General features: G+C 46.1%; 1 protein-coding gene across 2 annotated transcripts in view; it reads left to right on the top strand.

Annotated features, from left to right (window-relative positions):
* The window catches only part of SIRT2 (sirtuin 2), an 89378-nt gene that overhangs the window by 49885 nt on the left and 26312 nt on the right, over positions 1-13181 (top strand). For both annotated transcript variants that reach the window (XM_075335557.1, XM_075335556.1), the window contains exons 11-15: positions 2628-2683; positions 3984-4060; positions 7465-7516; positions 7615-7682; positions 7985-8051. In XM_075335557.1, coding sequence (XP_075191672.1) covers positions 2628-2683; positions 3984-4060; positions 7465-7516; positions 7615-7682; positions 7985-8051 — 320 coding nt within the window. The remainder of the gene's footprint in view (positions 1-2627; positions 2684-3983; positions 4061-7464; positions 7517-7614; positions 7683-7984; positions 8052-13181) is intronic.

The raw sequence follows: 13181 nt of genomic DNA on the forward strand, positions 1-13181 counted from the left end.
CCTTCCTGGTGTTTCACCAGGACTAGGTAGTGTTGCGCTCCATTCAGGAGTTTCTCCCTAAGGTAGTATCCGCGTTTCAGCTTAATCAGGATATATCATTACCTTCATTTTGTCCTCATCCGACTCACCGGTTTGAAACGGGTTTACATTTGTTAGATCTGGTCAGAGGACTCAGAATCTACTTTTCCCGCACGGCGCCTATGCGCCGATCTGATGCACTGTTTGTCCTTGTCGCTGGTACGCGCAAGGGATTGCAGGCTTCTAAAGCCAACATGGCTCGATGGCTCAAAGAACCAATTCTTGAAGCCTACCGTTCTGCTGAGCTTCCGGTTCCATCAGGGCTGAAGGCCCATTCAACCAGAGCCGTGGGTGTGTCCTGGGCATTACGCCACCAGGCTACGGCTCAACAGGTGTGCCAGGCAGCTACCTGGTCGAGTCTGCACATTTTCACCAAACATTATCAGGTGCATACCTATGCTTCGGCGGATGCCGGCCTAGGTAGAAGAGTACTGCAGGCGGCAGTGGCCTCCCCGTAGGGGAGCGCTGTCTTGCAGCCCTATCAAGAGGTATTTATTTACCCACCCAGGGACAGCTTTTGAACGTCCCAATTGTCTGGGTCTCCCAATAGAGCGCTGAAGAAGAAGGGAATTTTGTACTTACCGTAAATTCCTTTTCTTCTAGCTCTTATTGGGAGACCCAGCACCCGCCCTGTTGTCCTTCGGGATTCTTGGTTTGTTGCGGGTACACATGTTATTCATGTTGAACGGTTTGCAGTTCTCCGATGTTATTCGGAGTGAATTTGTTTAAACCAGTTATTGGCTTTCCTCCTTCTTGCTTTGGCACTAAAACTGAGTAAGCCCGTGATCCCACGGGGGGTGTATAGCCAGAAGGGGAGGGGCCTTACACTTTTTAGTGTAATACTTTGTGTGACCTCCGGAGGCAGTAGCTATACACCCAATTGTCAATTGTCTGGGTCTCCCAATAAGAGCTAGAAGAAAAGGAATTTACGGTAAGTACAAAATTCCCTTCTTTTCTAGCGTCAACATAATTCTGCAGCACTTTAAAATTCAGAATTTACATGCGCAAAGCAATAAAAAGTAACACATAATTCATCAATACAAACAATAAGAGCGAGGTCGGCAGCTGAGCCCAAGGTCAGTCATGTCTACTTTCCTTCATTCAGTCCTAGGAGACTGTCAGAAATTTGCCGAGCCCTGTAATAGTCTATACACAGCAGTCCGATAGGGAATGATTAGAGCAGTGGTGCTGTGTTCCATTCATACAGGGCTCTGCAGAGCCCATTTCTTGGAGTCGGTGTGCTTCCCAGCAATTTGAACCCCAGGGACTAATATGTTATCACTAAACTTTTTAAAAAGGTTGTTCCCTTCAACTATTTTTTTCTAAAGGTTCAGTGATGTATCAAATAAGAAACTAATATATACTTACTCTCCCCAGGTCCACTGCTGCCACTATGCCACTGCCTGTCACGATCGTCTCTTTGGGAGATTAGTGACAGGCTCAGGGCTGGAGTCCTTTTATTATCTGAGAACTTGTGTGCTTTTCTTTTCGCAGTCACGGGGTTAATGTCAGTTCTCCTTGCCAGCAGCAAGCTCATTAACTCTGTCCAGGTGTTTTCCCTTATAACGTCTTCCGTTCTGGATAAATTCCCTCTGCTCCCTACAGAGGGTGCTGGTTATTCAGTTCAGTCTGGAGCAAGGCCTGGAGCTGTGAGGAGGTTGTTTCTGCTGATGTCTGCTGCTTTGGTGTGTGAAAGTATTCGGTTTTGTTACATTCTCCTTTCCTGTTACCCCTCCCTGTACACCTTTTGTAGTCCCTGGTGTTGGTTTTAGGGGTTCGTGTGTTTTGTTGTTACCCCTGTTGGTATTTGTTAGTGGGGTTTTTTACTTCTGTCGTGGCCCATCCCCTTGAGTGGTGGGTTGTGGAGGGGGTCTTACCATCAGGGCCAAGAACAGAAGATAGGGAGACACTGGGGGCTCAGACTTCACTACCTTCATTTGTACCTCCTGGGTTGAGGGATAGCCTAGGGTATGCTTAGTCTGAGGGCCAGCACAGGGGCTCCCTTCCAGTCACCCACTTTCTATCATACTGTGACACTGCCCCAGTTTATGTTGAATGGCTTTAGCAGTGATGTGACATCATCAGCACTACAGGCAATCACTGAGTTCTGCACCTTGTGTCAACCACTATCATCAGCACCATTGAGCAAAGTGATTTGGAGGCAGTGTTCTCAATGTGACGTTACCACTGCAGCCAATCAACAGTGACCAAGGCAGCGACACAATGGAAGTGCTGGATCTGTGGTGGTGGGGTGGTAAGCAAAGCTTTGTTTCTTATATTATACATCGACCCTGTGTTAAAAATGGTCAAAAGGGGATAATGCCTTTTAAAGAGGCGGTAAATTTTAAAGGAATGTCCTTGAAAAGAATAAAATACACAAGTATGCCTAACATGAAAATTCACTATTGCATTATTTGGGTGGTCTTCACATTCGATCGCTTCTGTAGACTTGACTCGATATGACACTAAAATGTTTCCAATAAAAAATATAGAAGCAAACTTTGGGTTTATAAGAGCATTGTTTAATGTTTCTGGATGCTTCCTTTCAGATATTGTGTTTTTTGGAGAAAGCTTGCCACCTCGATTCTTCTCTGCCTTAAAATCTGTAAGTTCTGCATATTATATGTAAAAAGGAGAGAAACGTTCACATACTATATACAGCTGTCTATAAGAAAAGAAGGTCAACTTTATGATCAGAAACAGCACCGCAACTGTTCATGGACTCTGTTTGGTATTTCAGCTTAGTTCAAGTAGTTGATTGTAGGTTGAAGTACCATTCACAGCCCATACGTAGACAAGGCACTGTTTCTGGATGACAAAAATAGAGCCTGTAATGACATTCCTGAACATCACTTTTAAAGGTGTATTCTCAAGTTCTATTTTGAGCAGCTCACAACTATTCAGTCTCCTTACTTCCTAGTGTCTGGCTGGGCGGGTGCTCCTCCTTGAGTGACAGTTCTGTTGAGTAGCTTCATTCTGCTACTACACATTAATGGTCTGTTAATGATTGTTTTGTGTCAACACTTACCATTATCTTTACATATAGAGATAATAGAGTGAACAAGCACACAACTCTGGAAAGTGGGAGCCGTGATTAGGAGAACAGTTGTGGATGGTGCTGAGGGCCAGGAATTGTTATTCTTCAAGACTAATGGGAGCTTTGTCTGCTGCAGAAAGGAGCAGCTAACTGCTGTATAAAACTCAATGAACTTGAGCTTACTGGGGGTTTCGGAGTCCATAGTTTTCTGAAAGGAGACAAGCCCTTTAAAGAGGTTGTCCACTAATTTTACATTGATGGCCTATCCTTAGAATAGGTCATCAATGTCTGATAGGCCGGGGTCCAGCACCCCGCCAATCAGCTGTTCTCGGTCCCGGTGACAGCAACACGCAGCTGGAAATGCTCAGTTCCGGCTCGGCTCTGTCTTCTGATAGCAGGCAGGTACTGCACATCAGCCTCCTATTGATTACAGCTGAGCATTTACGGCTGCCTGCTGCCACAGCTGGGAATGAGAACAGCTGATTGGCTGGGGTGCGGTGAGTCGGCCCCCGGCCGATCAAACATTGATGACCTATCCTAAGGATAGGCCACCAGTGTAAAAGTAGTGGACAACCCCTTTAACGTCCTGAAAAGCTGAAATACCAGACACAACCTGTGAACAAAAATGTCGCTGGTTCCTGAAGATGGCTGCCATGGTTTTCTGTTGTCCCAACCCTAGACTATAAATATACCTATGCTTTTCTTATCATTTTTTTTACAAATAGTTTGGCACCTTTTATCTAAATGTCAAAACAAATAAATAACCTGTACTGTAATCCATGTCTGGCCACTGCTCTAACTTCTGAGTGATATTTGACCATTGTTATGTTTAAGATACGAAATGATTAAATCTTCCTTGTCTTACTAGGATTTCCAAAAAATTGATCTCCTTATTGTGATGGGAACGTCCCTTCAGGTGCAGCCATTTGCCTCACTTGTAGGCAAGTAAGTAGTGTCTTCATCGTGTGTGTGTGTGGTTAAGAAATATTTGGGCAATGACTCAAGTTTTGCCATTTTAGCTGTTTACCAAAAAATATTTGAGATACAGTTATGTAATTAATATGGGCTTAAAGTGCAGACTGTTAGCTTTAATTTGAAGGTATTTGCATCCTAATTGGAGTAAGGGTTACGGAATTACAGCTCTTCAATATGTAGCTGCCTCTTTTTAAGGGGACAAGAGTAATTGGACAATTATCTCAAAAGCTCTTAAATGGGCTATAACCTCATTAATCCATCAATTAAGCAGGTAAAAGGTCTGGAGCTGATTCCAGCTGTGGCATTTGTATTTGAAAGCTGTTGTGAACGCACAACATGTGGACAAATGAGCTCTCAATGGATGAGAATCAGACCATTATTAGGTTGAAAAAAGGAACAAATCTGTCAGAGAGAGGAAAGAAAATTGTAGCAGTGGCCAAATCAACAATTTGGTACACTCTGCTAAAGAAGTACACTAGTGAGTTTGGGAACTCCAAAAAGTCCTGGACATTCACGATAAGACAACAGTGGTAAATGATTGCAGAATCCTTTCTATAATGAAGAAAAACCACTTCACATCATCTACCCAAGTGAAAACACTTTCCAGGAAGGAGGTGCTTCAGTATGTAAGTCTTTCATAAAGAGAAGAATTCATGATAGCAAATATAGAGGGTTCATCAAAAGGTACAAACCATTAATCAGCCTTAAAAATAGAAAGACCAGATTAGACTTTGCCAAAAACATCTAAAGAAGCAAATCCAGTTCTAGAAAACCATTCTATGTACAGATGAAACTAAGATCAAACTGTACCAGAATGATGGGAAGTAGAAAGTTATGATTGTGTAATTAACTCACAAGGGAGAAATGGGTAAAACACTAAAAAACTGCGACTGACCCAGCCGGTTCCTGTACAGACTAGAGATTCTGAGTCCTTGTGGTGCCTGTGTAATCTAGAATGGCTCTAATCCAGATTAAACTATAGCAATTCGGACCTTTGTTGCCTTAACAGCCGTCAATTGCTTCACGTAGTTCCTAAGGAACAGCAGAGCAGAGTGCAATTTACCTACAGAAAGGAAGGTGTGCTGAGATAGGTAGAGACCACAAACCACATAAAACAAAGTGAAACATTAATGAAAGTGCTGCTGGATAGTATCCAACCTACCTCCTAGCTGCAAACAGAACAGAGGTTTCGAGTGAAGAGCAAAAACAGCAGACAGATAATTCCCAGCTAGTCTTATTTACACTGACAGTATGGCTGGACATCCAATTGAGAATATCATCAGCAGGAAACACTAACGGGGGGAAGGTATATATTGGCACACCCAAAAGGTGATTGGACAGACAAGTGCATAAATAAATACCACCTGTTAAAAGACTAAAGCATGGATAAACCAGAGAAAAGATGTATCTGCCGTGGCTGAGCGGACAGGTGAGCCAACCACAAAGCATAGGCTCATGATCCAGAGTGCATCACATCCTCTGTAAAACATGGTGGATGCAGTGTGATGGCATGGACATGTATGGCTTCCAATGGCACTGGGTCACTAGTGATTAGTGATGATGTGACTGAAGACCGAAGCCCCCGGATGAATTCTGAAGTGTACAGGGCTATACTTTCTGCTCAGATTGAACCAAATGTACTTTTAACAGTATAGATAGACAATGACCTAAAACATACTGTGAATGTAAAAGAGGAGATTTTTAAGGCAAAGAAGTGGAATATTCTGCAATGGCCGAGTCGATCACCAGATGTCAACCCCATCAAGAATGTATTTCACATGCTTAAAACAAAAGTTAAGGTAGAAAGACCCACAAATAAGTAACAACTGACGACAACTGCAGTAAAGGCTGGCAAAGCTTCACAAAGGTGGAAACCCATTGTTTGGTGATGTCCATGGCTTCCAGACTTCAAGCAGTCATTGAAAAGAATTCTCTACAGAGTATTAAAAATGAACATTACATTTTATTTATGGTAAAGTTAAATTGTCCAATTACTTTTGAGCCCTTGAAATTAGGAGGCTTTGTAGAATACGTTTCACAGAATATTTTGTACAACCTCTTTAATTAAACCTGAAACTGTCCAAATATTTGTGAAAGTAACTGTATATCACTCTAAAGGATACTTCTCACATAGCGAGATCACTAGCGAGATCGCTGCTGAGTCACAGGTTTTGTGACGTACCAGTGACCTCACCAGCGATCTCGCTGTGTGTTACACTAAGCAGTGACCTGGCCCCTGCTGTGAAATCGTTGATCGTTACACACTGTTCTGGTTCATTTTTTGCTCGTTGGTCTCCCGCTGTCCAGCACACATCGGCATGTTTGACGGCGGGAGACCAACGCCAACGAGCACCGGCTCTGTGTAAGCAGCGTATGCTGGTAACCAGGGTAAATATCGGGTAACTAAGCAAAGCGCTTTGCTTAGTAACCCGATGTGTACCCTGGCTACGTGTGCAGGGAGCCAGCGCTAAGCAGTGTATGCTGGTAACCAGGGTACAAATCAGGTAACCAAGCAAAGTGCTTTGCTTAGTTACCCGATATTTACCCTGGTTACCAAGCGCAGCATCGTTACAGGAGTCGCTGGTGGCTGGTGAGATCTGCCTGATTGACAGCTCACCAGCGACCATGTCGCTACACACCAGCGATCCTGACCAGGTCGTATCGTGGTTGGAATCGCTGGTACGTTGTTTAGTGAGACGGTACCCTAACCAGTTTGTTTGTTTGTTTTTAGACATGAATGGCTTTTTTGTACTCGGCAGTTTTTAGTTGCATTTTTTGTAAATGGAATTTTTAGCTAGATCACTTGTTATTTGAGTTGCAGATACTGCATTGATTGTAGATCACAGAGATACTAGTGCTGTCAGCCAGGAGGACTTCCATTCCCGCTACTTCACTGATGTATATTACTTGAAGGTGTTGTCTAGCTATATCCACAGCAAAAAATAAACAATATCTCAAATACTATAATGCAGGGGTCCCAAAGTGTGACTCCCGGGCCCATGATGTGTGCCTTGTGGCTTTCTGCTAAACCTGGTGCTAATGCTCCAAGTTGGCAAACTGTTATGGAGAGCAGGTCTCCAGAAGGTGACTTTTGTAAGTAACCCTACACAGACGAACAGAGCTAAAGGAACGTATACTGAAAAAGAAATGAATTATTGTCTCACCTGACTTGGCATTAGGACATTGTACATGGCTTCTACTATCTAGCAGTGTGGATGCTACGGGGCACCTACGACAAGCAGCACTTGTAATGAAACACTCACATTTAGCTACAATTACAGCATTACTGTTTTTACCCATACAAATAAGCACTGAGATTATATGCAAAAATCACATAACCTGAAGTAACAACTGTCTTTTTTTTTTATTTCTAGGGTTCCTAGTAAAACCCCACGCCTGCTAATCAATAAGGAAAAGACTGGAGAGGTAGGCAAACGGGAACATGAGTTTCTCCATTATCAATTTTCATACATTTAGTCTCGTTTATTTTTAGTGTCTTGACTTTCTTTGATTTAACACTTCAGGGGGACTCATTTTTTGGACTCCTCGGTCTGGGAGGTGGCATGGACTTCGACTCAGAGAAGGCTTACAGGTAATCCAACATTTCATCTTTTATTCTTTAGTATTTGCCTCACATGCCGAGGTCCCACTAAGTAAGAGAGGAGTCCTGATGGGTGAAGGCTTCAGCTGCCTGATGTAATAACTACATGCCAAACTTATGAAGCATGTCTCTGTGGTCTGGTAGAGGGTGCATATTATTTCTATGGAGGGCTGTGGGTTCATCATCCAAAAAATCGCAGCCAGAGGAAAATGCTTATGTTCAATTTTCCAGGTTGTCCGATAAGAGTCCAAAAACTTGCAACTGTAATTGTTGCTACCTATGTTTTCCCTTAGGGACGTGGCCTGGCTTGGGAACTGTGATGATGGCTGTCTTGCTCTAGCTGACTTCTTAGGATGGAAGGTATGTGGGGCTTTTGTGGGTAAAGTAATATCTAAAAATACTGTTTTGTGAGCACAAAGTCATTTTTCAGACATCTGAACGTCCTTCTTTGAGGATTCTGGTAGTAGGATTAAAGTAAAAGCAATGTGTTCTCCCCTTCTGGACTGGCGCCTTTCTAGTGTCGGTGCTGTGGTTCCCAGCAGTGACTTGATATTGTTGTGTCACGTGCCGGCTGCAGACCTTACTATTCTGTTATAGCGAACTTCTGCCCTGACCGATTGATGATTTGCAGTTGACGAGCGGTCGCTTATTGGCCAGAGCCAGTACATGACATAACAATGTCACGTCGCTGTTGAGATCAGCAGCGCCAAAATTCTGAGTCGGCACCGCTGCAGGAGGTGAGAATACATTGCTTTTATTTTAATCTGGGTCTTGAATTGATTAATCTGGGATAATCTCTTAGTGGACAAGCCCCTTTACATAGTAGGTAGGATGATCATGGACGTTCTAATTCTCTTGACCAAGCTGATATATGACACTTGTGTACTGTGTATGATGAAGCAAGTCTGAAAGTTTCTGTATTTCAATTAATAACCACAAGATGGCATTAGAACATCTATCTCAGGGTTGCACCATATTTTTTTGGTCATGGGGTCACATTGCCTTACTGAGCCAATCCCAAGGGCTGCAAAACAATGTAAAGAGTTATTTACATGAATACATTATCATTAGTACCACCATCAGTACATTAATACATCACCAGGACCACATTTTAAGTAATAGAAGAGGATTTGGAGAGCTTGTGCTCCAAAAACATCAGTGTGGACACACTATCTTAAAATAGTTTTTGGAGCAGAACCTCATCAAATCCTCCTCATAAAAATAGTCAGAACTTAGAGATTTTAGATAGCTTTAACATGAAGCATTTTATGAATTGCTACGTGTAGAAGATCAGAAACACAATCTGTACATTTTACAGCACCAACCATAAAGCAACGATCAATTGCAATGTCAGGTCAGCTCCATACATGTATTGCTTGAACCTTTAGTTCCCAGTATGTCCTTATCAATGGGAAGGAGATGCTGGGAGTTATTACCAGCCATAATCAGACTGCGGACCATACAGGAACCACATTACTGATGAGATGTAGGCAGTATCACAAATAAACATTTGCGTGCAGGTACACATAGGAGAATTCTTCCCTTATTAAAGTTGTTCCCATCCCTTTTTGGCTCCACGTAGTAAAGATGCCAAGATTAGATTTAATGCCCACAGCTTGTCTCTGCAGACCTCACTTTTTCATTTTCAGCAGTACATCCCGACACTATGCCCTGAGAAATAAAAGTATCATTATCCTGCCCCATAAAAATAAATATCTCCAATGCTGCTACCCTGAAAAATAATTGCTCCTCCTTGTGCTTCATGCACAAAATATTCACCCTCCGCATAATAATCCCCCAGATAGCTCTCTCCATAATGTCACCCTCACACACACACTAAGGGGCACTTTGCACACTACGACATCGCAGGTGCGATGTCGGTGGGGTCAAATTGAAAGTGACGCACATCCGGCGTCGCAGGCGATATCGTAGTGTGTAAAGCCTTTTTGATACGATTAACGAGCGCAAAATCGTCGTAATCGTATCATCGGTGTAGCGTCTGTCATTTCCATAATTTGGAAATGACCGATGTTACGATGTTGTTCCTCGTTCCAGCGGCAGCACACATCGCTGTGTGTGAAGCCGCAGGAGCAAGGAACATCTCCTACCTGCGTCCTGCGGCTCACGCCGGCTATGCGGAAGGAAGGAGGTGGGTGGGATGTTTACATCCCGCTCATCTCCGCCCCTCCGCTTCCATTGGCCGCCTGCCGTGTGCCGTCGCTATGACGCCGCACGACCCGCCCCCTTAATAAGGAGGCGGGTCACCGGCCAGAGCAATGTCGCAGGGCAGGTGAGTGCATGTGAAGCTGGCGAAGCGATAATGTTCGCTACGCCAGCTATCACCATGATATCGCAGCTGCGACAGGGGCGGGGACTATCGCGCTCGGCATCGCAAGCATCGGCTTGCGATATCGTAGTGTGCAAAGTGCCCCTTAGCCTCTACATAATACCACACACACACACACACACACACACACACACACACACACACACACACACACACACACTGAGCCTCTCCATTACATCCCCCCCATGCCCCTTTGTGCCCCTCTCCATAATTTCACTCCTTGATACAGTGCCCTTCTCCAAGATATACCCACAAACTGACCCTAACAATAATATTCCCCTACACTGCCCCTATGCATAAAGTCCAACTGCTCCTCGCTATAAAGATGATCTGAGAATCCAGCTCAAAACATACGAAGTTCCTTGAATTCTATCTATATATATAATTGCCTTATTCTGTCTGTCTGTCTGTCTGTCTGTCATGCTCCAAAATTGTGTCCTTACGGTGACACAAAGCTGATTGGCCGCTGGGCTCGCCATGGCCCCGCCCCCCTACACGGATTGGCCTCTCGCCCCGGCTCTCTGCAGGCCCCGCCCCCCTCACGCAATGCACGCTCGCTCTGGCCCAACTGACACGGAGCTCCGACTCCCAGGTAAGTACACACACACACATCAGATCACACTCACTCTCACACACACCTCACACATCACATCCACACACTCACAACATCCTGGGATATCGCTTGCTTCTACACCGGCTCCGTCACGATCCCAGCAGCGCCAGACATAACCTTGCGATGCTGGGATCTTGACGGAGCCCTTGAACGCTGGTAACCATTATACACATCGGGTAACTAAGGTCCCTTGGTTACCCGATGTGTATCATAGTTACCAGTGTACACCGGCTCCGTCACGATCCCAGCAGCGCCAGACATAACCTTGCGATGCTGGGATCATGACGGAGCCCGTGAACGCTGGTAACCATTATACACATCGGGTAACTAAGGTCCCTTAGTTACCCGATGTGTATCATAGTTACCAGTGTACACCGGCTCCCGGTACACATGTGCAGGGAGCCGGTATTATACTCCTCTCCCCCCAGGACTACTCCTCCTATTACAGTCCTCCTATTATACTCCTCTCTGATTATAATAGGAGAACTATTATAGCATGGGGGATGTAGCACGATGGGGGGTGCGCAGCATGGGAGATGTAGCACAATGGGGTGCGCAGCATGGGGGATGTAGCACGATGGGGAGTGCGCAGCATGGGGGATGTAGCACGATGGGGAGTGCGCAGCATGGGGGATGTAGCACGATGGGGAGTGCGCAGCATGGGGGATGTAGCACGATGGGGAGTGCGCAGCATGGGGGATGTAGCACGATGGGGAGTGCGCAGCATGGGGGATGTAGCACGATGGGGAGTGCGCAGCATGGGGGATGTAGCACGATGGGGAGGTGCGCAGCATGGGGGATGTAGCACGATGGGGAGTGCGCAGCATGGGGGATGTAGCACGATGGGGAGTGCGCAGCATGGCGGATGGAGCACGATGGCGGGTGCGCAGCATGGGGGATGTAGCACGATGGGGAGTGCGCAGCATGGGGGATGTAGCACGATGGGGGGTGCGCAGCATGGGGGATGTAGCACGATGGGGAGTGCGCAGCATGGGGGATGTAGCACGATGGGGAGTGCGCAGCATGGGGGATGTAGCACGATGGGGAGTGCGCAGCATGGCGGATGTAGCACGATGGGGAGTGCGCAGCATGGCGGATGGAGCACGATGGCGGGTGTGCAGCATGGGGGATGTAGCACGATGGGGAGTGCGCAGCATGGGGGATGTAGCACGATGGGGGATGTAGCACGATGGGGGATGTAGCACGATGGGGGGTGCGCAGCATGGGGGATGTAGCACGATGGTGAGTGCGCAGCATGGGGGATGTAGCACGATGGGGAGTGCGCAGCATGGGGGATGTAGCACGATGGGGGGTGCGCAGCATGGGGGATGTAGCACGATGGGGGGTGCGCAGCATGGGGGATGGAGCATGATGGGGAGTGCGCAGCATGGAGGATGGAGCACGATGGGGAGTGCGCAGCATGGATGATGGAGCACGATGGGGAGTGCGCAGCATGGGGGATGGAGCATGATGGGGAGTGCGCAGCATGGAGGATGGAGCACGATGGGGAGTGCACAGCATGGAGGATGGAGCACGATGGGGAGTGCGCAGCACGGGGGATGGAGCACGATGGGGGGTGCGCAGCATGGGGGATGGAGCACGATGGGGAATGCGCAGCATAGGGGATGGGGCATGATGGAGGGTGCGCAGCATGGGGGATGGAGCACGATGGGAGGTGCACACCTCCCCCCAACACACACACACACACACACACACACACACGGAACCACAAACACCGCCATACACAGACACCCACACACACAGACAACGCTGCACACACACAACACCCAACACACAAACACCGCGGCATACATAAATATACGCACCTACTGCACAACACACACATTGCACAAAACATACCTCCCCCCAAAACACACCACACCCACACAAACCGCGCAACACACACACACAACGTGACAGACACACAGCGCTCCACAAACAACGCAACACACATACAACACCGCTCTCACCCCCTGCCACACCCAGAACATGTACCGCGCCTTACACAAACACTTGGTAACTACACACAACAACATCTAATATATATATATATATATATATATATATATATATATATATATATCTATATCTATATCTATAACAAAAATCATACATGAACTACGCAATACGTAAATTCTAGAATACCCGATGCGTAGAATCGGGCCACCTTCTCGTTTTATATAAAGGGCATAATAACAGCACATATCACATCAACTCGTTTCAAGTGCAAGACGCACGCTTAGTCATGAAGATCATGATCGAGGCTGGATCCAGGACTCCATACTGAGGATGGATGGACATGGTGAGCTGGACTTTCTTTTTCTTGCTCCTCGCTATACTGTGCCCACTTTAACAATCATCCATCCCCCATATTGTGTCTTGGAAGTAACTCTAATCCTAATCCCTCTACCCACCCTGATATTTAGACATTTAATCTTTTGGATCCTACATGGGCACTTACTGCAGCCAGATGTCCCAGCAGCAGCGTGATGACCTCAGCAGTGTGCCAACCTCCTCACGCTGCTGCACT

This window comes from Anomaloglossus baeobatrachus, chromosome 2 (genome assembly GCF_048569485.1).
Source record: "Anomaloglossus baeobatrachus isolate aAnoBae1 chromosome 2, aAnoBae1.hap1, whole genome shotgun sequence".
NCBI classification, from domain to species: domain Eukaryota; kingdom Metazoa; phylum Chordata; class Amphibia; order Anura; family Aromobatidae; genus Anomaloglossus; species Anomaloglossus baeobatrachus.